Source organism: Chaetura pelagica, unplaced genomic scaffold (genome assembly GCF_000747805.2).
Source record: "Chaetura pelagica isolate M959 unplaced genomic scaffold, ChaPel_1.0 scaffold283, whole genome shotgun sequence".
NCBI classification, from domain to species: Eukaryota; Metazoa; Chordata; class Aves; order Apodiformes; family Apodidae; genus Chaetura; species Chaetura pelagica.
In genome coordinates this window covers 1,026,951-1,052,723 of record NW_009952688.1, presented here as the reverse complement: position 1 = coordinate 1,052,723, position 25,773 = coordinate 1,026,951, and the positions used below count along the sequence as shown (strand labels likewise).

General features: G+C 41.8%; 1 protein-coding gene across 1 annotated transcript; it reads right to left on the bottom strand.

Annotated features, from left to right (window-relative positions):
* Positions 1–724: 724 nt before the first annotated feature.
* On the bottom strand, positions 725–25,517 carry KIF24 (kinesin family member 24). Its single transcript, XM_009993796.1, has 12 exons — positions 24,907–25,517; positions 21,606–21,795; positions 19,678–19,775; positions 17,431–17,646; positions 15,567–15,654; positions 13,611–13,732; positions 11,879–11,984; positions 9,168–9,239; positions 8,328–8,437; positions 5,032–7,446; positions 4,019–4,112; positions 725–865 (listed from the first exon to the last, which is right to left on the bottom strand). Exons 1-12 carry the CDS (start codon positions 25,515–25,517, stop codon positions 725–727), a joined length of 4,263 nt encoding a protein of 1,420 aa, XP_009992098.1.
* Positions 25,518–25,773: the final 256 nt, after the last annotated feature.

The window sequence follows — 25,773 nt, the reverse complement described above, 5'->3', positions numbered from 1 at the left end:
GCTGTGCCACAGTGCAGAGACCAGGCATGGGTTGCAGCAGGGAAGCTGTTGGCCTCTCCCTGTTGGCAGCAGCATAGAAGCCACATGCTTATTAACATACTAAATGAACCTTAAGTACCAAGTCCCGACTAAACCACCCATGACTTAAGCCACTTCTTTCAGGAGCTCTGGAGTGTTAGGCCCAAGCCAAGAACAACTGTGACAGTAGCTTCCCTTCTGAAAGCAAGAGCATTTCTTGCCCTACCTTGACTTCCATTTACTTATGGTCTAGTTACATTAGTGTACTTCAACAGTGGCTCCTGCCTCCTTCCTGGCTCCTACTTACACACACTTTTCTGGGTAGCTTTTGAGCAGTTCTGTTCAGAACTGTGTTTGGCTTCAAAGTGTTTTTTAATTCCTCCCCTCATTTTCTTGGCAACACATTTGAGAAACTGCTGTGAATACTGTGGACAGGACTGCCCACTGCTTGGTGAGATTTTTAGAGCTGCTGAATTGTTATTCTTAAGAACATGGGTTACTGTATTAAGGAAATACAAAAGCTTGTGGTGCCACGTAGTTAGCTTTCATTTACTCAGAATTCTCTCCATCCTTATCTAAAAGGCACACTAATCACAAACATCAAACCAAAAGCTATCCCCTACCCACCCACACTCTGCAGCACCAAGTGTGACAAAGCACTGGCTGTTTCTGTAGCTGTTCTTGGGCATTTGTAAGCAAAGAAAATCTAAACTGGTGGAAGCGTTTGCAGCGACACATCAGTTCCAGGAGAGGCTAAATGGAGCTGAAGCTGGGCTCGCATTGCTTGGATACACTTTGACTTCAGTACCAAGATTTCATCCAGCTTGGTCATGAAATTCTGAAAATCCTGTCAAGGAAGGCAGAAGGAACGTTTAGCAAAGAACAGTAGGCTGGAGAAAATTAGCATACTTTATGCACTGCAGCATTACGTAAAAGCAGGTTTCCCATTCTGCTGTGTACTAGGTAAGTCAGTGTTTCCTTATGCCAGCCCTGAACCTCACAGACAAAGGTCACTGCCTCTAAATACTGAGGTTCACTTACTCTGGTAGTTCTATCTGTTAGTGAAATTACAGCTAATGCAATGGTTTTAAAATAAACATGTGAAGCACCTGCTATCACCCTCTGCACTAGTTAGCTTTTCAAAGGTTTGGTACAGGGGCTGGTCATCTGATGTGCAGTTTCACAATCTGCTGAACTCTGTTCCTGACACCTCTACTGTTGGATCCAGCAATCATGAAAATAAACGGTGAGTTGGGCCACTTATTGACCTGGTGTAATAGCACATTCTTGGGAGACAGAAGGGATTCCTTCACATCAGGTCACAGGGCCAGTCCAAATCCTGCATGGATACAGGTCTGCTAGATCTCACATTAAAAACATCAGCTGTGTACCTAGCCTCAGCAGAGTTAACCACCACCTTCCTTAGCAACCTGCCACACGGATAAAAAGTTCTATGAAAACGTGATTAAAATTGAAATGGAAGCAGTTATTTTTAAATAGGGATTGAATTAATAAAGCAGCACTCGGACTTGTTCTGCTTTCCAGCTGAGAGACAAGCTTGGTGCATGTGTTCACTGGTCAGTGTCCAAGAAGCTGGAAGGTGTCAGCATGCTTGGGGCTGGGGACCTCAGCTGCTACTACTGCATGAAAATCAATCATTCAAAGACTTATTTGGCAAAACTAGAGTGATCTCATGCACTGCATCTGTATCTTGCAGGGACATCATGGCTGTAATGAAGACCAATCCAGCTGCTGTGGATTGTTTTTCTTAAGCACTTTAAATACTGCTTGGTTCAGTATGTGGCCAGTGTTGTCAGGAATCTCTCCTGCAGCCAAAGTTTCATGGCTGGAAAAGTTGGAACCATCTGGGGAGAGTGTGAGGAGAGAAACTGATACTGGAAGTCCAACCCGAGGTCATTGCCCAAAAGAAGGTGATGCTGTGAAATAACACTACAGGATAAAAGTTATTCATACACTGCTGGGAGGCCCAGCAAGCTTGTCATAACCCTGCTAGACAGAAAATGATTGCTTGCTGCAAGGGGTAAATAAACAATGGGGTGGGGGGAAATGCTGTCCAATGAACAACAGACCTAGAACAATCTCAAAAGATTATTTAAGCTGAAAAAACAAACAAGGAAAAAAAACCCAAAACCAAAAGGATTGCTTTCTATCACTGCATTCTCTGACAAAAAACGGATACAGTCTATGGCTCTTGTGCTGTTTTGTGAATTTCTGTATGTTATCTGATCACACATCACAACAAGTGAACCACATATCACAGAACCTCACAAATGTCATGGATGGAGAAGACCTCTAAGATCACTGAGTCCAACTGTCCTCCCAGGAGGTAAAAACCAAAAAAACCGAAAAGAAAACTCCACAACAAACCAAACCCAAACTAACCAACCAACAACACACCAACATGCACCATGCCCATTACAGCATGCTGTGAAGTGCCATGTCTACATGGTTTTTTAACATCTCCAGGGATGGTGACTCCACCACCTCCCTGGGCAGGCTGTTTAGTGCCTGACCACTCTTTCGGTAAAGAAATTCTTCCTAGTATCCAATCTAAACGCTCCCCAGGTGCAATTTCAGGCCATTTCCTCTGGTCCTGTCATTATTCACTTGGGAGAAGAGGCCAACGCCCACCTCCTTTCAGGTAGTTATAGAGAGCAATGAGGTCTCCCATCAGCTTCCTCTCCTCCAAACTAAACAACCCCAGTTCCCTCAGCCTCTCCTTGCATGACTTGTTCTCCAGATCCTACACCAGCTCCACTGTCTTTCCCTGGACTCACTCTAGCACCTTGATGTTCTTGTAGTGAGGGGACCAGAACTGAACACAGGACTCAAGGTGCCCCCTCACCAGTGCTGAGCACAGGGGAACAATCCCTGCCCTGGTCCTGCTGGCCACACTATTCCTGACACAAGCCAGGATGCTGTTGGCCTTCTTGGCCACCTGGGCACACACTGGCTCATGTTCAGCCACTGTTCAGCAGCACCCCCAGGTCCTTTTCCTCTGGGCAGCTTTCCAGCCACTCCTCCCCAAGCCTGAAGTGCTGCCTGGGGCGGCTGTGACCCCAGTGCAGGACCCAGCACTTGGCCTTGTTGACCTTCACACAATTGGCCTTGGCCCATCAATCCACATGGCATCTCCATGCGGAAAGCCCTGAGGCAAGAGTCCCTGGAGCTGAACTGTGATAGGACCTGAAATGGTTTGATAATGTAACGCAGTGATAGACCTTAGCTTTATTGAGAAGATGAGGGCCCTGGGGAGACAGAAAGTTCTCACTGGGAAATGTCAACAGTCTGGGTGAGCAATGAGATTTCATACACAGCTGTGACATGCATCTCTCTAGAGATGCAGGAGAAACAGAGAACTGGGATTTGTCTGTCTAGCAGTGGGGCCATGCAGGTGCCAGTCTTTAGATCCAGCCTACACTGTCATCTGAGACAAGGATAAGCCAAAAAAGACTCGAGTGACAAAAGACAAGAGCCTGTGAGAGAGCAAGTCGCAGCGGTTTGAGCACAGGAGTGGGGCGTTGGCACATCTGCAGTGTGGTAGGCAAGGGGCTGCCAGATGAAGAGGAAAGGTGGCACTGTGCCACCAATGGTGACATCCCAGTGTCATGCTCTAGGGATGTGCTGTTTTCTGTGGTACTGACTTACTTGCTCCAGCCTGTAAGGAGAAAAATGTCACATGAAAAGATGTTGAGTTTGGTACAGTCTGGCACCCGTGATACAAGATAAGAGAAATCTGTCTTATCAGAGACAGGAGTCCAGAGTTGGCCCTTCAGTCTCCTTCTTCCCCAAGGACTTGGCACTGTGGAGACTGGCAAAGACACAACAGGTACTGAAAATGAGCAGCCTCTCCTAGGACTCAGGGAGGCATCAGAGGATGAGCTGACAAGGAATGTTGCATCACTAATTTAAGTCAATAATCACTAAGATTAATGTATACAGGTTCACCAGGCACTGAATCATCATCTGAAACACTTACCATTGCTGACATCTGATTTATCAAGCACTCTTCCTTGAAGCACAAGGATGCCATTTCATCCAGCTGCTGCCGATGGGCCCGAATTACAGCCTGTCTGATTAACATAAAATATTCCTCTGGTTACACAGCCTGCTGTGCTATCTACAGTTACTGTTGGCCTCATTAAACCTTTAAGAAGGAGGAAAACCCCAGAAGAAGCCTTGCTATCCCATGTTCCTGGCATTCAGAAAGTGCACACTAAAGCTCCCAGAAGTGAGGTGGACTGCCCTGGTTTGGGGTTAAAGTTGCCCTTGAGAACTGCAGATTGCTCAGAGAGGAGTGACCACCTCCTGTTAGCACAGGCAGGAGAGGGGCACCTACAGCTTTTTACCACAGGGAAATGCAGGAGGAAAAATGTTGTCTAATCAGTGTGTGGTATGGCTTAGAACCATGAAGCTATAAGTCACGTTGGTGCAAACCGGGCAAGAGGGAAGGCAGCATGGCTGTTCATTCCTCTAAGCAAGTTATTTGACCAACAACGTATTTCCAGTCACATAGATGCAGTCCAGCTCCTTGGGAGCTGACAGAGGCAGCTCATACAGTTTTACATCTTCAGGGACTGCACAGGCACTCCAGTTGGTTTTCTTTCCAGAGGGATGAAACAGCTATCATCTGATTATTGATGGGAGGTTTTGATATATTGTAGGTAATTTAGAGCTTATAGAAATTCAACTAGCTATGGAGAACTGCAGTTTGTATTATAATATTAATTCCTCTAGCATTATCCTAGGAAGCTCTAAGAGAATAATTGGCTTTCTGTTAGATTTTAAAATATCACTAAATAACAAGCAATCATATATTGATAAGATAATTACTACAAATATTCATTACTCTTATTAATTAACTACTTCATAGATTGAGTTCTCATCAGTTTTTAAAGTACATATGAGTTTGATACATAAATAAAGGCAAATGTATCACACGTCTAGAATTTCTAAGCTTCATGACAAACTTTGGTGATGAGCAAGACTTACTGTGCCTTTTCCAGGGCTTTCCTCTGCCATTTTCCTATCTCTGATGTAGCAGTTGGAGAGCTGCTGCTGGACACACCTGTGGGGCTCTTTGCATTTCCTAGTAGGTTAACATCTTTGGTTGCCAATCCGGAATCTGCAGCCAAAGCCTCTTGTGTAAAAGTACTCTGCATTAACTTGTTCTTCACCAGCCCTGTTTCCTCCCTGCTGAGCAATGAGTTGGCTGGGTCTTCAGAAGGACTGATGTCCTCATGCTGCAGTCCTGACCTGGGCTGCAGCAGCAGGCTGCTTTCTTGAGAGGGAGGCTGGACTGCATACTCCATGTGTCCCACACTGAGGAAGCATGAAGCACCTGAAAAATAGCTCTTTTCAGGCATATCAGCATTTATTTCCTGAGCCATGGGCTCAACACCAGGTCCTTGGTTTGAGTTAGATTTTCCTGAATTACCAGTATTATCTTCAACATCAGCATCACACTGTCTGCCACCTGAGTATTCTTTGCACATTGAGTCACTGAGAAACAAACCACCTTCTCTGTCTCCCCTGAAGCTTGCAGACTCAGCTGCAGATGTTCCTGTCAGGTCGCATCCAGCGAATAAGCCCTGAGCAGCTCCTTGCTTTGATGAACCCAAGCCCAGAAGGCAGCAGCACGCCTCCACATCACAGCAGGCAGCTGGAAGCCACTTGTCCCCTGGCTGAGGGGAAGCACAGTGCCTTCCCCCATGGTGCCTTTGCTCCCCCAGCTCCAGCATACTGTCTGTCAGAGCCCTGCTTGTGGTACACTGCCAGCCTTCCTCCTCAACCCTGTCCTGGGGGACATGTGTGTTCGAACTGTCTGGCATCTGCTTCACACGGGGGGACTTCTCTTGGTTAGAAGACACTTTTTCTGTGTCAGTTGTTTCCCTGTAGTCAAGAAGAGATACTGTGAGAGGGGCCACTAGATCAGAAGAGAATTCTGAGGAACAACTGGAAGGTCCACAATGGTTAACTCCCTTTTCCCAAGCTTTCCATTTTACATGTTCAAGGGCAGCCTGTCTATCCAAAGTGGAATCTTCATTCTCTTCGTGCTGGAGGTCAATCTCTTCACACTCTTGAGTTCCTGATTTTAATACAGGAGAAACATGTGACTTTGAAGCATCCTTTTCTGGAATTAAGGTAGCTTCACTAGAGTAAACGAGACATCTGTGTTTGGATTTGTACTGTTTGGGATCAGCTAGAAAATCTTGGCCATTTTTCCAGTTATAAGCAGGATCCTCCTGCAGGCAGTAAGGTTTTTCTGCGGTATTGCTTGGAGAAGACTCAATAGTTGAGTCATAGCTCCAGTCTGATGGTGTTTTGCTGAAGCCTGTATTTTTAATGGATTCCTCTGTCTTTGGGCTGCCCTCACTACAATCCCAGCTGCCATCAAGTTCATGTTCTTGCATGGGTATTTCATATTTAAAAAATAAATCCTGTCGCTTCTGGCCTTTTTGCTCTTCTTTGGTTCCTTGTTCTCTTTGGTGAAGGAAAAATGAAGGTTGGCTGCATTTGTTGGTGCCTCTTTTCACACTCTTTTGACTACTGACAGGTGAGAACGAATCTTCACTGAAATCACTGTCATCCAGATCTTCCAGCTGCATCCCCTCTTTGCTCTGTACCTCTGTGGGTGCAAGGGTCAGCTCCTGCTTCACTTGAATCTCCTGGGGCTTGTATTGCATTAGAAACCTCTCAAGAGGTTGATAGTTCAATTTTTGCTGTAGAATAGGTGGCTGCTGAAACTGTTGGTGATAAAGACGTAAATGCTCCTCTCTTTCCTTCTGAAGTGGAGGCACATTTGTCCAGGCTTCAACATATTCTTTAGCAAAGGTGTTTCCCCACTCCTGTCTGGTGTTAGAAGGCGGATTTCTATCTCCAAAGGAGGTATCATCTCTAGAAACAAGCTGCTTCTGAACAGGTTGCACTGTCTGGACTTTTAGGCACTGGGCAGATGGTCTGTCTTGTATATATTTGCCTCTCTGGGCACTCTCTTTTGTTTCTGTTGTGGCAGCATTTTTCATGATGAAATCCTTCACAATGGAGTTCTTTTCAGAGTGGGGGGACAGGTCCTCAGTTTTCTTCTTCAGGGGATGTGCAATCCGTAGGACTCCCTTAACTGGGCTAGGCTGATGGAACCACGGTGTGCTGGGACTTCCTTTGTAGGCATGTCCTTTGGTCATTCCCCTGGGAGTAGAGGTGAAAGGGACACTCGGTGGCTGGAGTCCTGTGGGACATGCCTTTGCTTTTGTGGCATTTGAGGGATGCTGGAGGCCTAGCTTCACTTTCTTTGGAGAGCTCTTTTCTCCAGGGTTTTGGACACGTTTTGGAGATACGTTTCCAGCTGTCTGACGCCTGCTTGTGACAGGGGGAGAACATTTAATCCCTTTCTTCAGCTCTTTGACCCTATAAATGAGACTGGCATTAGAAGATGTCATGCTTTCAGATAAACAACTGTGTCTTTAGAACAACCTAATGTTTCCACATATTAAGGTTAAACACTGAATTTAATGTAATTATTTCTTTTTTAACTGTCAGTGATCCATGTGGGCATCACAACCTCCCTGCCAAAATGCCTGAACTTCTGGAAGGGTCTATAGCAGCATTTTGAGGTGCTTCCTTGAACAGTGACAGGTCAAATGAGAGAAGGTGACCTCTGTTTCAGTGCAAGGGGGTTCCATTTCCACACTTTATAATGCAGCATGGCACAGTGCCAGCTCCAGAAAAGCTGGTACTCTCCACAGTGTATGGTAGAGTCCCACAAGACACAAACTAGGGCTTTTGGAGTAGTTGGAGTGGGGCTAATTAGCTCAGTTGATCTGTGTACAGGGCTACAGTTCTCCTGGATCAGATCCATCCCAGCAACTGTGAAGAGCTGCTTAGCTGTTATCACCCTCTCCCTCAAATGCTTCCTTGACTCCTGTCCCCCTAACCCTCCCATTGCACAGCCTGTAATTTACTTCCTCCTGTGCAGGAGGGAGGGTGAAGGACTTGCAGACATCCCAGGCAGAACTACAATACAAAACTAAAACAAACTTTTGATTCCTGCAATCCTGCAGTTCAGGGAGCAGTGGTGTTTCCATCACTAAAAGGTGCCATCAAAAAGGATTTACAAGACCTAGAGAATTTTAAGACCAAATTTAAAACAGGTGAAGATTTTGTTTGCATTGTGAAAAAGGCATTTTTTGCCTAAAACAACATTTCCAATGCAACCAAAATAAAACGTAATCACAAACAACATATATTACTTTTTTCTTTATGTTTTCACCTTGGCTTTCATCACCTACCTGTCAGCATATCTTAAAGTGTTCAGGGTATGCTCTGTAGCTATGTGGCTGGGTGATACATTGGCTATCATACATGTCTTGGAATTGCCAATGAAAGAATCCTTTAGCACCTAGAGTTGGAAATAAAAAATAAGATTCTTAGCAATTAATGTATTTATTTTCAAACCTGTGCCTGCTCATAATTTACACAATATACGAGGGAAAGTTATTTAACTAGCTCAGAATTTACAAAAAGTTAGGCTAAGCTGCCTTGCATTTCCTGTAAATTAGCAATGTGTACAGAGGCAGCTTAACAAAAGTCAGGGGATGCACAGTTACTCTCTTTTTTAAAAAATGTAGTCTGCTTGTCTCAATTTGTCTTGTAGTCCTTTGGTTACAACTTAAAATTAATATCAGTGTTAACTGAGGCTCTGAACAAGCCTTGAACAAGGGTGCCCATATGTTTTGAGGGATAAAGCATATGTTACAGCTCAAGTGAAGAAATGCTGATGAAATGTCCTATGACTGTTACTGCACAGGAGATGCAAGATTGGTTGCAGGGTGGGTGGCCATAGATGGTAACTGAATGAGGCTGGAAGGCTGCATTTGGGGTGTCTGTTTGGTTTTAGCATTTGGTTTATTTGGTTTCTACCATGTCAGTCTCCAGGACTGACTAGGGGAACTGGCAGTTGGCCTTAATTCTGTGTTTATCTTCAAAATTAATGCTTAGAAAAGTAATGCGTTTCTCTTTTCTTCAACACTTTAAAAGCAGTTATTAAATCCTGTCTTTTTTAATTATTATTTTTTATTTCCTCATCCTCCTCAGGAAAATCTCTGCTGTTGCCTTTCTCCCGGTCTTACCTGAGTTAACTTGCTCTGCCGGAAAGGAGTATGTGCATGTTCCTGATCCAGTGCCCGAATGCATTCCTTTAGCTAAAAAAAAAAAAAAGAAAAAGGAAAGAAAGAAAAAAAAAAAGGAACAAAACAGAGTGGGAAAAACATTAATCACACACTGGAAAAGAACTGAGTTGCATCAAGCCTGACCTATGAATTTAATATTTTCCTCATGCATTTTTGACTGTGATGTCGCCTGCAAGGGGAGTTTGCTGCTGCCACAGCCACATGGATCCAGCTCCAGCTCATTCAGGTACCAGGGTTGAGCTGCACTAAGGAGAGGAAAGCTGCAGCAGGGAGCCAGCCAGCCCTGACTGCCAGCTCTGGGTGCTGTACAAAACCCAAGGAGCTGAGTAAACACACACATGTTCAGCACACACAGAGCTCCATGCTACTGTGCACCTGCCTGAGCCATGGCTAACAAGCTAGAAGCCAGACTAGGTGTTGAGCAGACTATGCTGCTGCTTGCAGGGCAGCTGAACCCCAGATTCTAATACCTCAGAACTGAGATTTTTGAGATCCATCTCTTTTACACTTCTTTCTTCTAAAAGAAGCTCTTCCCCTTCTGAAAAAATCACCCAACACTCTGGACAACAGCAGTATGAATTTCTTATGCCACTCTGGCAATATTTTCATACCTTAGTCAGAGATAGCATGAGCCAGTAAGCGCATGTTCCTCCCCATGACTGTAATCTGCAATCCAGGTGTCCCATCTATGCATGGGTACACTGGGCTGTGTTAGAAGGCAGCTGATCTCAAGACATTTCCTCTGCACACCAGTGCAATGTGCCAAACCCAACCAAAGGACCAAGCAATTAGCTGTGGGGGGAGCTGGGTTTAAGCCCACGCTCAGAAGGTAGCTTAGATACAGCCTTTCTGTCTGAACAAACATGTCACTGTGATCTTGGATGGGCTAATAAGAACTGTACAGAGAACAATAAGAATGTAGCAATGGAATACCCAAGGAATGGAGACACAGAGACAGAATTCCCATTAGAACTAACAGAAGTGAGCAACTAGCTACACCTCTGCCTGTCACAGAACACATCACATCTTCGTGTTGTTAATAGCCATCAGCAGAGGTAGCCTGCAGCCTTGAACAAACATTGATTTATTACCAGCCTTGGAAAAAGATGGCATGTTCCAATTCAAAAATGTGCACCTTTTTTGGCATGTTTCCCCTGGAATAAGCACAATAGCCTCACACTCCATGTCATGCCAGGATGCTGATTAAAATTGGCAGAAATGGACTGTGTGACCTTAAGACAAGGAATTTAGAGCAAATACAAAAGGAAAAACAAGCAGATTACAGTATTGTCATGGTGCTACTAGCATGAAGCCACTTTTCTACATATCCCACTTAAAATTACATGTATTTCCCACTTTTACTGAATTTTATTAAAAAACACACTTCTAACAAGCAAGAGATGAAACTATTCTAGTTTTTTATTCTCCTTCTCATAGTTGCAGTGCCTGAATGTCTTTTGCTTGAATCAACATAAATATTCAAACCAGCAGCTGACTTTAAACTCCATGTGTTTTAAGGCCTGATGACAGCATTATGATCATCGAAGGCAGAGTTAGGTTTTACAGGCTGCAGGTCATGCAGACTTACCAAAGATGCCTTTTGTAGTTGATTCTGTCACTACGCTAAACTGCCTATGTATTTACTCAGCTTCACACAATACCAAAATTACACACATACTGATTTTAAAGATTTTTTAAAAGAGCTCCATGGCTTTACATTAAGCCTCATTTCTCAGGAATCCTGTCTATCCAGGTCCTGACTCCCCATGCTAGTCAATTACTCACCAGCAAGTACTCAAGAAAGCATGAAGAACAGAAAAACATTCACTTTACATCCTGTCCCATTATGAATGCTAATATTGCACAGCAGGAAAGCCTCTGTGCAAAGGAACAATCTACATTCTCAAAACAGAGCAAAGCACCTCTTATTTGCAGCTCATTAAGAGGTACAGTTTTGTGCACTACCTTCTGCACTGTTGACTCATACTCACTGATTGTGTATTACCTTCAGTCTCACTTAAAGAAGGCCTCAGTCATCAGTGAGCTTTGTACATTTGAATTAAAGGAGGTGCAAAGTCTTCTGTACAATTTATACTTAGAGGCACTTCTGCTTTACCTTGGATAACATTTCCGTGCTCTTTGTCCCTCTTTATGTAACCGTGTACATTTACAAAAGACAGTTTGCACTAAATGCCTTTTTCCCTGTGCTAGTTTCTATGCTTTTGGGTATTTAAGTCCTTTACTCCGGATTTGAAAGAGAAGCCTGAGTTCAAGTGGTGAAAACAAGCAGTGGGAACAGAAGTGCTGTTATGGAACAAATATGGCAATCCTCAGCCAGTATTCTCTGCAAGTAAAAGGGACAAAACTTTCTATATAAAATGTAGGACACTTACTACCCCATACCTAACTGTCTCCATGCTGTGTTTACCTGGGTAGCTGTAACAATGGATTAAAAACACTTTCTTTTAATCACAAAATCTTTTCCCTCTTAAATAGTTGTTCAGGCATGAGAAAAACTAGACACACTTCGTACTTTGGTTATTGTTTTCCCTCAGGGAATACACAGGTATGTTATCTGTCATTAATTTTTATGCTAAAGCACATACTAGTAATTAAATACAAAACTATCCCCAGACATGCTAGTAGCTTACTGCTAAAAGACTTTGGTTTATTTCTGCTCCTTCCATCTTTGTTTGTCGATCTGAATCTCTGGCATCAGCTGCCCTTTCACTGCCAGCCAAGTCAATGAATGATATCCTAGAAAAAACAAAGTTGCATTTATCTTAGGGCCTTTTTTTTTTCTTCCTATTTCTTTTTTAAACCAGAGGGCTGCAACCCATGACATCAGAAGAATGATTAGAAATAACTACTTTTGAACAAAAAGAAATATGCACTGGAAATCTCTGAGGCACCAAAATAAGCACAGAGCAGGAACAGTGTCAGAGCACCCTGGCACTAACACTATTGTAGCAGAAAGTGTAATTGTGTGTGATGGGAGTGCTCCACGGTTTAAAGGGTAAGCTGCTTATAGTGCAACACATTTATCTCTCCAGATAATCGCTGTCCTTGTAGCTTCCTAAGAACACAGTTAAAGAATTTGTAAGTTTCTTGATTCTCCTGCCAGGTGAAACAGATAACTGCCCTGTCAAATAGGCATTCAGGGCAATATGAACAGAAATTTCCAGTACAGTAAGCAATACACTGAGTTTTCAGTGTTCCTTTTCCCTCCCTTCCACAGAACTCCATTACTCCCTCTCAGGTTCCCTTGCTCTGGGTGCCAGCTGCTGTACTGACTGTTGCACTGTACCTTTGTCTTTGCCCTTCATTTTCTGAAACACCCCAGACATATCTCTTAAAGACATGTGTTGGGATCCTTTTCCCACTCCAGCTCCACCTCACTTTCAGTAACAAAAACAAATGGCACACATGCCACACCTACATAACCACTGTACTTCTATTTCTAAGCCTGCCTGCTCTGCCTCTTCCTCTCTCCTCTATTTGTGACTCTTCCTCTCTCCTCTTGTTGTGGCTCTTCCAGAAGTTTGCCTTATATTTAAAATAATTAGATCCCAAGAAGAAAGACTGCATGGTATTTGCTGGAAGGGTGTGTCAGCATGGCTTTCTGACACATAGCAGTAATACAGGTACCTAGACCTCTTTCCTCAGACCTGTTTCTTGAGGCTGCTTAGTCTGGAAAAAAGATGACTGGGAACAGGCACAACTACAGTCTTCAAATACATAAAATGGCTGCCACAAGAGGATGTAAACTACTCTTTTTGTCTGCTGCAGACAGCATCAGAGTCACACTCTCAAACTGTCAGGCAGGTTTAGGTGAGGTACTAGGTTTCCTCTGACCAAACCCAAACATCTCTAATGGAATCATCTCCACCTGAGCTAGTCATCCCAGGATGCCTTTGTAGTCAACTGCAGGACAGAGGTGCTTTGAGGGGCAAATCCACCTGACCTAATTTAGGTGACTTTGCAGAATGGCATGAGTTGGATCCCAGAAATTACTATTACTTTCTACTGACCTCAAAGGTGACAAGCTCATAGGTGGATGTGCCCATTGCAGACATCTACCTTTAGGAAGATTCATGCCAAGACAAGAAAAGCATTCTAATACTGAAGATGAAGAGATGGATTTGATTGCTAAACTCCTTCACTGGAAATTTTTACAAGCAAGTTTAACAAAGCTCTTCACAGATGTGGCTTAAGTGCTCTCCCTGGGAAAAGAGAAAGGACTGTGAAACTTTTCTAAGTTCCTTTGAACCTGTCTTCTGATTTAACTCACAGCTGCTCACTAACCCAACACCTCTTCTTTGCCTCTTGGATGTTCCTGGGCTTGACTTCATTGGCCCTGAGCACTCCTGGTTCTCATCTTACCTTCCCAATGTCCTGTTGGCCGTGTCTTTAATTTGGATTTGGATGATAGCATGAGATCGGGAGGAATCAGAGTTGACTCCAGTAGCTCCTGTGCTACGTTCTTTTCCCCCCTTCAAAATCACCTGCAAAATAAGGGGGGACAAAATCCAAGAAAATAGTAAATGAACCCACAATCTTTCAGAAAGCTATCTTGTTCTAAGAGGAGGTAACAAGGAGAAATGGTTCATTACAGCCTTAAAATTTGGTGCAAGGCAGATAAGTTAGACTGGATGCCTTCCGATGTTTCCTTCAGAACTTTCTATATGTACTGGCTTGCAGTGACACATTCAATTGGATTTGCAAAATATCAAGACTATGAAATTGGGGAGGTGGGGGGGGGAAATATGGCAGCAATGAAAGAAATACTGTAGATATCACCTAAGAGACTCATGAGATGGACTGGTTGTGGTGTTCTTTCAAAATTTCACTTTCTAATGTTATCCAGAAAGTCTCACACAAAATACAAAGTGCCAAAACATTTCTCCACTTTGGCAACTAAAAGGAATTATGCCAGAGTAAATAACAAAGCTAAAAGATAAATTATACTCAATACAGCAAGCAAACAAGAAAGAGAGACAAGACAGAAAGAAAAGGGCTCTTCAAGATACAAATCTGAGTAATTCTCTTTTAAAAACTTCTAAGGACTGCTACAGAAAGTCTTGCAGCAACTGCAGCAGGGCATTCATAAAACCATAATTCTGTTTCTGCTAGTAAGAATATTATCCTTGCCTTTCAGTGGCCAGTTCTCAACCAGCAACCTAACCAACTGCTAAAGCTCCTCAGCACTGTCTTAGTGCAGATAATTTCTGAATCAAAGCCAACATCAATGACCAGTGAATAACCAGGGACGTATTCAAGATTCTTCCCATAAAACTGTTGCAGATTACTCAGGAGCTCTGAGTCAAACCAGTGACACTTCCGTGTTCAAAAGGGCCTGTAGATTATATAAAAATACTTTTTTCCTTGAAATATCTTAAGAATAAATTAATCTGTGTGAGCAATGTGATACAGAGCAATGTGTTCATCAGCCACATAGCAAATTTACACTCTATTTTACAGAAGCATCACCAGCATGCCCCAAAGCTTGGAGTTAATGTGGAGATAACAAACAAAATTCAATGGAATGTAAGTAGGCAACACCATCCCAATTTTAATGAGTCAGTTACACTATCAGCACTTGTAATTTACATTTCCTTACTTAGAAAGTAATTAAATTATGCAAAATCAAGCTAAATTAAAAGCCAATTTAACCAGCTTGTTTGCAGCAAGACAATGCAGAAAATTTGCCATTGCGCTTTTAGGTCTCAGCCAGGGAGGGAAGGAAAACTGAAGCCTTGTTTGTACTGGATGTCACCTATGGTTTAAAGATCCTAATTATACTTGGCCATAATCACCCATCATTACCTAAGCAGTGTCTTAATCCTAATTCAGATAAATATCTCAACCGTAAGTATTTTCTAATTTCTAGCTCTATTAATTTTCAAATTTATCTCTTTTGTTCCACATCCCTCCTATCTAGAAAATTTAAGTTAACAGAAGCCGAAGAAACCACGCTGAGAGAAAATATTTATCCAGCTTTCAAAGTCCCTTGCTGGGACACTATTTAATTCCTGGAATAGTGACAGCAGTCTATTTCTTGGCAAAGACATTTCCATAACGATTGGCAGCAGAAGTGACAGCCGTAAATCAACAGCTTGCATGTGGCTAACACAAGTCACAGTGACCCAAGAAGCTGACTGAAAAAAAGCACTTCTTTTAGTGCCACTCAGTGGTATGGTGGGGCTGCCAGTCTCAGAACCTTAAACAGGAACATACACATCTACTACACCCTACATAACATTCACTGCAAATTATGTATCTCAAATCAACAAACCAGTCTGTAGAGGGCAAAAGAATAATCTCAGATGTAGAGGTTACCTCCAACAGAAGATCTACAGAGTCCACCTGAACCTCCCGCAGTCCAACTATTTGGACAACGTGCTTGCTGTCTTCTCTTGCAAAAAGTCTGAAATGAAACAGTGCAGAAAGGAGATTTCTGAACTCTCAAATAGCAGCAATGAAAACACCTGTCAGTGCTGTGACACTGTGAAAAAGCAATCAAGGCTACTGATTAGGAAAATAATACCTCTGTCATTCATGTATTTTCAGAGCTGAGGAGTTTTATGTTAGTTATGTTTTATTCATAACATGCACCACTGACATCTCACTGTTAAAAAGACTTTGGCCATGTATTTCTGCTAGTTCAGGAATATAATAAAGCAGGGAAGTAGATGATCACGTTTACATTTTAGAGGTCCTTGTTCTGTCTCTCTTTAAACTGCATCTCAGGCTTCTCTAGGAAGTTCAGGCTGTAAATTATGCTCTGCTCAAGTTCTCAAGATTTTTGCACAGGATTTTAAAGCCACACCCATAGAGTCAGATTTCAGAGCCCCTCTGCTATGAATCACTCAGAATACAGACATGATGCACACAGGAAGAAGTTTAATCTTCTCCTTCAGTGACATGTAAGACAGCTAACAAACATGCAGAAAACAGGACACACTTTATTCCTTAGTAAATTGGCTCCTTATAGCAGGTTACACTCCCTGCTCCTTAAAAACTATTTTGAAGAAAGGGAACACACATGCACAGAAATAGATGCTTCCTTTGTGAACAGATGCTCACTTCCCTAGGCAGAAAAACCTCCTTCTTCTGTGCTCTCAGGGTATTACCCTCAAGCAGCTAAAGGCCAGCTGACCAGTAATGTTCCTCAGAGATCACTCTAAAAATATCTCACTGCTGAGGTTTAACTGACTATTATTTTATTTAGAGATTTCAAACTATGGTGATTTTCGGGTATACCAAGTACTTGTCCCAGTTTCCATTCTGGATGGAGCTCCTGTAGGAGTTTATGTCCACCCGAACGAGTTTGGAGCTGAGGTGCTAGTACTGAGGGTGATAGCAGCATCACCTGCAGATGTTTGCTCCAGTTCAGTCACTGGGTTGCCAGGTAAAGGGACTCAGGGAGCAGGTGAGGAGACACTGTAGTGTCAAGCATGACAAGTGAGAAATCAACAGGATGTTCAGATTTAGGAGAGTGGTAAGAGCCAAAGCCCCACTGGCACATCAGGAGGGGCAGCCAGAGGTTACGTCTGAGTAGGTAAAGATAGGGACTCCACAATGGTTGGCATAAGAACTTCTGGCCATAAGAAGGTTCTCTCTCAAGCTATGGATGTTCAGCTATTAAATTGTTACAGTCTAAGGAAAATATCATGAGCTCTTAACCATATGTTCTATTCTTACTTATTTCACAGAATCACAGAATTATTGAGGCTGGAAAAGACCATCAACCTATTACCTAACACTGCCACATTGGCTAGACCATGGCTCCAAGTGCCATATCCAGTCTTTCCTTTAAAGATCTCCAGGGATGGTGACTCCACCACTTCCCTGGGCAGTCCATTCCAATGTCTGATCACCCTTTCCATGAGGAAGTGCTTTCTGATACCCAACCTAAACCTCCCCTGCAGCAGCTTCAGGACATGCCCTCTCATCCTGTCATTAGTTCTGCCTGTCCAAAGGTAGTAAAAACCAGCAGCCCTATCAATGTCACTGTATTTTGTGTCAGATTCTGCCCTCCTCTCTAAGTAGCTCCTAGGGACAACCCTAAAGAAATACATATAATTTACTAGAAATGGTAATATGTTGAATGTAACTGCATGAAACAGTAACTGATTTATATCCAGGAACCAACAGATTAATAACCATAGGTTTATAGTAAAACTTATTTTTATTTAAATACCTCTTCCTTCCATTTAGCAGGTCATAAAGCTGTCCACAGTAGATCTCATAAAAGCTGATCAAAACAAGGAGATCTTTTCTTGACTGTGATGCTTCCAGGTGTCTAAAGATGTCCTTGGCAGCCAAGGCGTAGAGTCCTGGGTTCCGGTGAGTACCCAGCATAGTGTAAGTCTTGCCAGCTCCAGTCTGCCCATATGCAAAGCAGGTTGCATTGCCTCTGTGAAGATAACCTATATTTTTAGTGTCTCACACAATTTATTCACATCTATTTAAAATATTCTGCAATGTCAGTATCTATCTATAGCAAACTCTTAGCCATGAGGTTTTGGTTTGCCATCTTATAGGGGACACAGCAAAACACTTAACAGTAGTTCCCAAGCATGTCCTATGGAGAACTTGCATGTGACAGGGTGCTGGCTCTCTTCCTTTCTTCCAGGTGCCAAAAATCCATTTAAGGGAACCAAGGATTCATCATTATTCTTCCAGCTGTTTAGTTACTGCAGATGTATCATGGGATTATGAATGGGAATCCTACTGACTATGAATCACAGAGAAAACTGACTGTGACATGAGACACAAAACATCCACAACTCAAGCTCTGTATAAACACACGTTGTACTTGATGACAATTAACACCCCAGCAGTATAATTTACTGAGCGAGGTTACTTGTCTCAGGCTGCAATCCTGCACACAGTCAATCTGAAGAGCTGCTGTTGCCTGGAGGAAGATCTTGCTCTTCCTTTCCTCTGCTCCCAGCTGTGTGACCTGCCCACTGACCCACCCCTGCCTGTGCTGGCTCTGATGTTTGACTTTACAGCACTGAAACAACAGAAAGCTTTCCACTTTTTCTGCCAGCTCATTTTCTGCTGTTTCAGTGAATTTAGAGTACCTCACAAAGGATCACAAAATACGTCCAAATTGGCTTCATGTAACTTATGAGAATGTGTCTTGTAGGTGGCAAGGAAGAAGACCATCCCCATTCAGTGGCAGAGGGGTGTTCACTTCAGTTACTCCAGCTACTGAAAGCACAGCCTTGGCTTATTCCAGATTGTTCCATCTTGTAATGCTGGAACATGTAATGGCAATGCACATAAAATGCCAAGCAGGTCTCAGGGCATGGCTCCACTGCCCTTCAAACCCATCTAGGTTGATGTTACTATGTGCTTACATGTCCTTCCCAATCCTTGCTCTTTGTATACTGAATCCACAAGTATAATGTCACAGATTCAGGAAAGTGAATCAATCAAAAAACTACTACACAATAAATTATTTATTCCCCTCTTATCTTAAAAACCAATCCTTCTTAACTGGCTCAGTATCTCCTGGAGATACAGGTCAAAACCTAGGGCTGTGGTAAGCACACTGAAAAATGTCTTGCCAGTGAGATTAGCTCACTATGGTGTCAAATGAGAGCAATGCTAGTGAAGGGGATGCAGCAGGAGGGACAGAAAAGTTAGGGAAAGCTGAGAAAAAAAGCAGTGGCATCTCCTCTGGTGGCATTAGTGGATTAGCTGTAATGTGAATTGTGCCTTTAGTAATTATTACACAGAAGCTTTTAAGTCTCATTCTCCTGAGACTCTCTGTCTCTGCTGGCAATACTTCAGTAAGAGAATGTTTCATTTTGTTATTTTTCAGAAAGGATATGTAATCCTTCCCTTCAAAGGCTCAAAAACATAGTTTTGAGCTTTCACTTTACATGAAAATAAATGAACTCATGTAAAGCCTCCATCAATTTGCCATTAACCAGGAAGCATGTAATTATGATTAAACCTCTAAGCAAATATAAATCATTAAAATAAATCACAAGGTTATTAATAATATCTATTGCCCGGTGATCTGCACAAATACATGCAAAAATATCCCCCAGCACTCTCATGAAAGATGTCATATTATTCCTGACAGATGAGTGTGCTATACCACACAGAAACCTTTACAGTGGGGAGCAGACTTAAGAAATCCTGTCACATGTTATTTCACTCTAGGCTGGCGATGGTGTCCATTGTACCTGAGGTCCCACTTTCACTTCTTCTGCGATTTAGATTTCTCACCAAATGTGAAAAAAGTTTTCCCTGATTTATTTTCTTAGAATCGCAATCCAAGACACTCTAAAAGAGGGAAGGTATGTGGCAAAGGTGAAATGAAGGTATTTTTTTGAAAAGATGGAAAGCGTAAAGGAAAATTAAAGCAGCATATTAAATAGGAAAACAACAAAGCAAAAAATAACAAATGTAAGCACTGATGCCCTACCCGTTAAAAATATGCTGAATGAGAGGATGAGCTGTCTTCATATACACATCCTGATTGGTACATGACTCCCCAAAGACTTCATCAAAATAAAACACATGCTGAAAAATAAATATGATCTTTTTACATGACAGTGAAAAGTTTCAGTGACTTCATATGGCTTTGGATCAGGTACAAAGTGATGTAGCACATTTAACATGCAGCATGCCAAATGTAGGAACACCTCATTACAAGTGAACAAGGGACTGAGGGTAGTAAAAAGAAAAAAAAGAGGGAAGCAAACTTGCCTCAATATTCCATCATTCAGAAGCAGAACATGCCACAGCTTTCTGACAATTAAAAAACTGAAAAATGCTAATAAAGAAAACCCTCTTCTATTCCTGAAATTAATTACACTATAGATGTACAGTAAGACTGTAGCAATAAAAAGAACTCAGAATCAACTCTCGACTCTCTCACAAACAGTCGTCAGTTGTGATTAATTTTTTTGCAGCCTTACAATTTTTTTGTGCCACAGAAGACAGAAGCTTTTCTGAAGCAAAGCTGGATTGTATTATCCCAGAAGGTGGCAAGAAAACCCAGAACTTCCCACACTCCAGATCTGACCAAGAGGAGCAGGATCTCTGTAAACAATGCAGCAGACTTCATGATGGGGTCCATCTTGGTTAAGAATAACATTTGTAGGGACAGTCACAACAATCATATTTTCAAAAGAGCCTCCATGGACTGGTGTCTAACACTGCACTCTAATAACACACCACAGTGCAAATTAAGGTGATAGATCTCTAGGACTGAGAATAATTTCAGTGATGCACAAACCAACCACACTTGCTCGCAGGAGATTAAGCCAGGGGGTCTCAGCAGCCTCATTCAGCTCAGAAGGCACATGTGTTCTGTGCTGGGCCTGCAGTTTGTGTCCTCAGCCATGGAGCTGGAGTACACCCCACAACCTCCCATTTGCTCTGTACCCCTTGCTGTCCCTTCCATAGGAACCAGAGATGGAGGCATGGTGAGCAGCCAGATTCAGAAGCAGAAAAGTTCTCCTGGATCCTATAGAAAAGACACAGCCTTTGCCATGGCATACTTTTTTTTGGATTATATTGATTGGATACAAATACTTCATTTGTCTGTACAATGTAACAAAATTAATTAGCAGTAATTTCAGCACAGAGACACGAAGGTGATAAGAGCTGCATAAATGCCAAATACAGGTAGTCAGATGGAGGGAGTGGGGTGGAGTTGCTGCAGGTGTCACACCATAAAAAGTGGTCCATGAACTCAGCTCAAGAGCTGCAAACTGAATTCTTACTGGATACTTGCTGCTCCTAGGACTCAGATTGTAAAAATAACACCCAGTAGAGGAAGAATGGCTTTCTGCTCTCTAGAAATCAGTTCTGTTCCTGGTGCTGTCAGTCAAAACTGAGAATTTGAACTATGACTGCACAAGGAATTCAGGATTAAGAAACAAAGACCAAAAGGGAACTTAATTTTCAAAAGCATTTGAGAACAAAGGGAGGGAGGGAATGAGGGTGTATGTGATTCACTGGAACAGACCTACAAAACTTAAGTAGTGAAAAGGGATCTCCTCATTGACGTACCCTAGAAAGCTATCAGGAGACTGCAGCAGGCAATTCTCCTGCAGCCATGGCATATAGCAGAGGCTTTTGTTTTGCCAGGTGCAAAGAAAGCTGCAAGAGACATGCTTTTGAGGCTTAAAACTCTGGGCTCAGGTTTTCTGCTAGAGGCTGGCATAAGCCAGTGTAATTTCAAATATCATTATGCTGAGCTCACAGAGCCCACCACCTATTTCGGTGCAAGAAGGGCAAATAGCGCTTTTCAGTTTCCATTATGGAAACTCCAAGTACAACTTGCTTTATCCCACCATGCAAACGACTGACACATAAACACAACATTCAAGTGGAGCACGTTACCTGTAAAATATATTGGGTGAGATCAACTGCCTCCTTCTTTTCATGGAGAAGCAGGGTTTCTTTGTCTTTTACTGTGATGATATTAACCTCTCCACGTCGCTCCTCTCTTGGGCCTAGAGGACGTTTTCGGACACACACTCTGATTTTTTCACTCTCTGTCCATGGAGACTCTTGCTCAGAAGTACTGGATCTACAACAGTTGTGTAGGGTCACATTTCAAAAATCAGGTTACTACAGAATCTAGACTATGCATAAATCTGTTAGTTTTATCAGATAAACACTTCTGTCTTTGATGGCTTACAAAAAGACCCCACCAAAACACATCTCATTGTTACACAGTGAATTTTCTGATGCTTTTCCTTAATAGACTAATGCCTTTTGTGCACTTTTGTTAGAAGAATAGTTGTGTTTATACAGCTACATTCCTGAACTTGTCGCTAAACTGGCATATTTTCATTTGTCCACAAACATGTGATTGAAGCTGGCGTCATATGCAATAAAATTTAGTCTTGCTGAAATTATTCAGCCATGATTAGTCATTTAATTGTGTATAGATAAAAGTATGAAGAAATCTTGAAAAGAAGAGGGTATAATATTTAGTTGCTTTTCTTCTTGTACTGACTATCATTCTTCTTCTTGCAGGCTGTTAAACAGGTTACCAGCAAATTACTCAAACTGGGAAACAAGGCAGTATCACCATGTTCCTATTCAGCCCAAAGAAAATTTAAAATATTGATCTCATAATTGTGTCCCCTTTGGTCTTTTATCATAAAGAATTATGCTGTTTCAGATCACAGGCAAAGTTGTGTTCTTCTGTTTTGGCAAATCTACTGCAGTTCCCTTCCAGACATGACATGAGGTCATTTCATGTTTCATTGATCAACCTGCTGTTACATTGTGTGATGCATCATACAGAATATGCTTGAATTCAACCAAAATGTGTACATTCCAACTTTCCACTTTTCAAGCTGTCTTCAGCCAAATACGTAATGTTTCTCAGCCTGAATTTGAATGTCAATTTGTGAGAAAAAAATAATTCTAATCGAAGATCAACTTGTGCAAAGTAAGGGTTTCTGCCATGCTGTCCAAATACCCTTCCAAAATCTCTTAATGTAGTGACTGAAAATTAACATATACTAGTTATCTAGTAAATTAAAAGGAAACCCACAAGTTACTGAATATCTTACTATAACCACAAGTTTGTATCAACATTGCTGTTGTGCTGTGTGATGCACCAGAAGCATGACACATACAGATATAAATCTCAAGACATGGTCTTTGAAGACCACACACAAGTAATCTTTACTTGTAAATGGAGTCCCCTTAAATTTAGTCCAGCTTTCTCATACAGACCAGGATCAGGTACTGGGTTTAGATGTCCCCTGAAAAGAAAGGCAATGATACTTGAAATAAGATGCTTCAGAAGCTAGTGAGAGCCTACAGATGCCAATAGGCACCAAATGTTGTCCAGCCAACAATCAGAGACTCTGAAGTTTAATTCTCATGTCAGAGGCTGGATTTGGTGACCTAAAGAAAGATCCTGTTGTGCTCTGAGAGCTTGAAGGAGGAAAGACTGATTGCTAGATCTGAGGAAAACTGAAGACATGGAGGCTCTTTTTAGGAGATAAAAGGCATATTTTTTTTTAGTACAGAGGCACACTTAATTAATACATTTTGTATGGTAACAGAATGCATTTTAACTCTAAATGCTGAATCTGAAGTTTTATTATCTATTAACTTTTCTTAAATAGAAATTGCATTTTATAGCATTTTTTTTTTTTTATTACTAGAAAAAACAAAAATCTTGACACAGATCATTAGACACCTGCTGAAACAATAGGTCAGAAGACTCACTACTGCCTGTCTGCTACTGACAAAAACAAGCTATTTGCTATGGGCTAGTGCAAAATACATTTAAGCATATTAAAAGAGCTCTTTATCTTCCTGCCATCTGAAATCATGCCAGGGTTTTCCAGTGTTTCTCACAGACAAGACTAGATTAGGCTTCACAGTGGACAAATCATAAGGTGACATGAGAATGGTTGGGTTCAGTGAAGGCATTAGGCACTTGCAAAACAGGAATCACAAACCCCAGCCCCACCAGACTGGCCCAAGCCTGGAATGCACAACATGTATTCTGTGGTCAAAACAGGAGAAAGAGAAACTCAGACATGTCAAGGAGGAGGATGCAGGCAGCCCACAAACTATAAGGCCAGGCACAAAAGAATGTACTTCGGAAAAAAAGAGAACAAGGAAACAAAAGTAGAATAATGGAGTACACAGCCCCGTTGCAGGATTAAAAAACCTGAACTCATCTAGCTGAGCCACTAGGTTCTATTTTATAATTTGTTAATTTATCATTTATTAAAATCCTGCCCTTTTAGTTACATCTTGTTGAAAAGACAGAGAATGCACTTAGGTGCCAATGTATGTAGGAGGCTAGGGCACTTCTCTGAAAGGTGGGAATGATTTTTTTTTTCCAGGAAAGGGGAGTTACAAACCTGTGTCTTACATTTCACAGGTTAAGTGCTTAACTACTGTATCACCATAGTCCTTTTCCAGAGTGGCAATAGCATCCATTCCTCAGGGTACATTCACATGCAATAGGAGTTGCCACTGCATGCTCTAGCTTCGTGGATCCTTTCATGCATCAAATCTCATAGCAGCCTTCCCAGAACAAGCCCCAGCTTCATTCAGCTCCTTCTTCACTGCATTTTAAAACCCCCCTGCCACAACTGCATTGCAACAAGCTTGATGTTGGCAGTATGTGTGAGAGGGGTATGTGATTCTGTTGCAGGAAAAAATATTCTGTGTTTTAAAAATGTCTATATCCCACCCCAAGTGTATTAATTCTGTTTCTTTTTAAAGGTCCAGTTTGGAAATTTCTTTAAAAAAAACAAAAACAGCCATCACAGCATATATCCTTTTTACTGCGCAAACCTTGACAGACTTACCAACATATTTTGGAAAAAAAAATATTTTGCAAGATAGTCTTGGAAAGAAAAAGAAAGATTGGCCAAAACGCTAAGAAAACAAAGCCTTAAATCCTGAAAGACAATGAAGACTATTCTTAGACAACCTTGGTAAGTAGCAGCTGGTGAAATTCAGCCAATTCCCTCTACCAGAATTGGAGAGTTTCAAGTGCTTATTAAAATCTCTCTTCTCAGTAAGATTTTACATTGCTCTGTAGTATTAGGATTGCATATTTGGGGGTGATAAAGAGAGATTCTCCTCCACAATGAAGAGAGAATTAATAATTATTAACTTGAAGGACAGCAAAATAAAGACAATTGATTATTACCTGATACAGGAATGAGGTAGTCCATAGTTATATCCCGAAATATGAGTTATTCTTTGTATGATAGGAGCTTCAGAATCCCCCAGGAGAGAAGCAATGTCATCAGAAGCTGTTGGACTGCTCACATCGTTTTTTGTGCATATTCCAGGAGTATTTAGGTCTCTTCTATTTAATTTGCTCAGCTCTGAATCATGTGGTTGAATTTGTCCCAACATTTCCCTTACACCGTTCTTCTCATTGGCACTGAAATTAGATGAACTATATGATTCAGATTTAGAGTCTTTAACTGTTTCATCATTTTCTGCAAAGAAGGACTCAAAATGCAGCTGTCTACGGGGACCTGGTCTGGTCACTTGAGGCTGAGTGAAAAGGCCACTTGGTTGAAAATCTTGCTTTCTTATGTCATCAATGTCTTCCTGTTGCATAATTTTGATTATTTTAATGAGCCGAAAGAGTCGTTTGCGGTCATTCGTGTCATGGACCCCTAGTTTGGTATAATCTTTCATGGAAACTTTGGCAAGCTCATCAATCTTCTGAAGACCAAAGGCAGCAAAATGGGGATAGTATTTTTCAAGTTCTGCCTCACAAAGGCATTCATAGAGACATGATGCCATCTTCAAACTAAAGTCTACAAGAAATAAAACAAAATAAATATTAGAATCTCATGACATATCACATCTAACAAAGTCAGCAATGAAGAAACTAGGTTTCCTGATGCCATTACCTGCAGTTAGGCTAGAAGCTTGTTTAACTTCAAGTTTACAATACACTTGACTGCCAAACAGTACAGAATATAGCAATAACAACAATAAACTAAGTATGAAACAAACATTTAATCTATGAAACTATATTTAAAAACTAGAGACAACA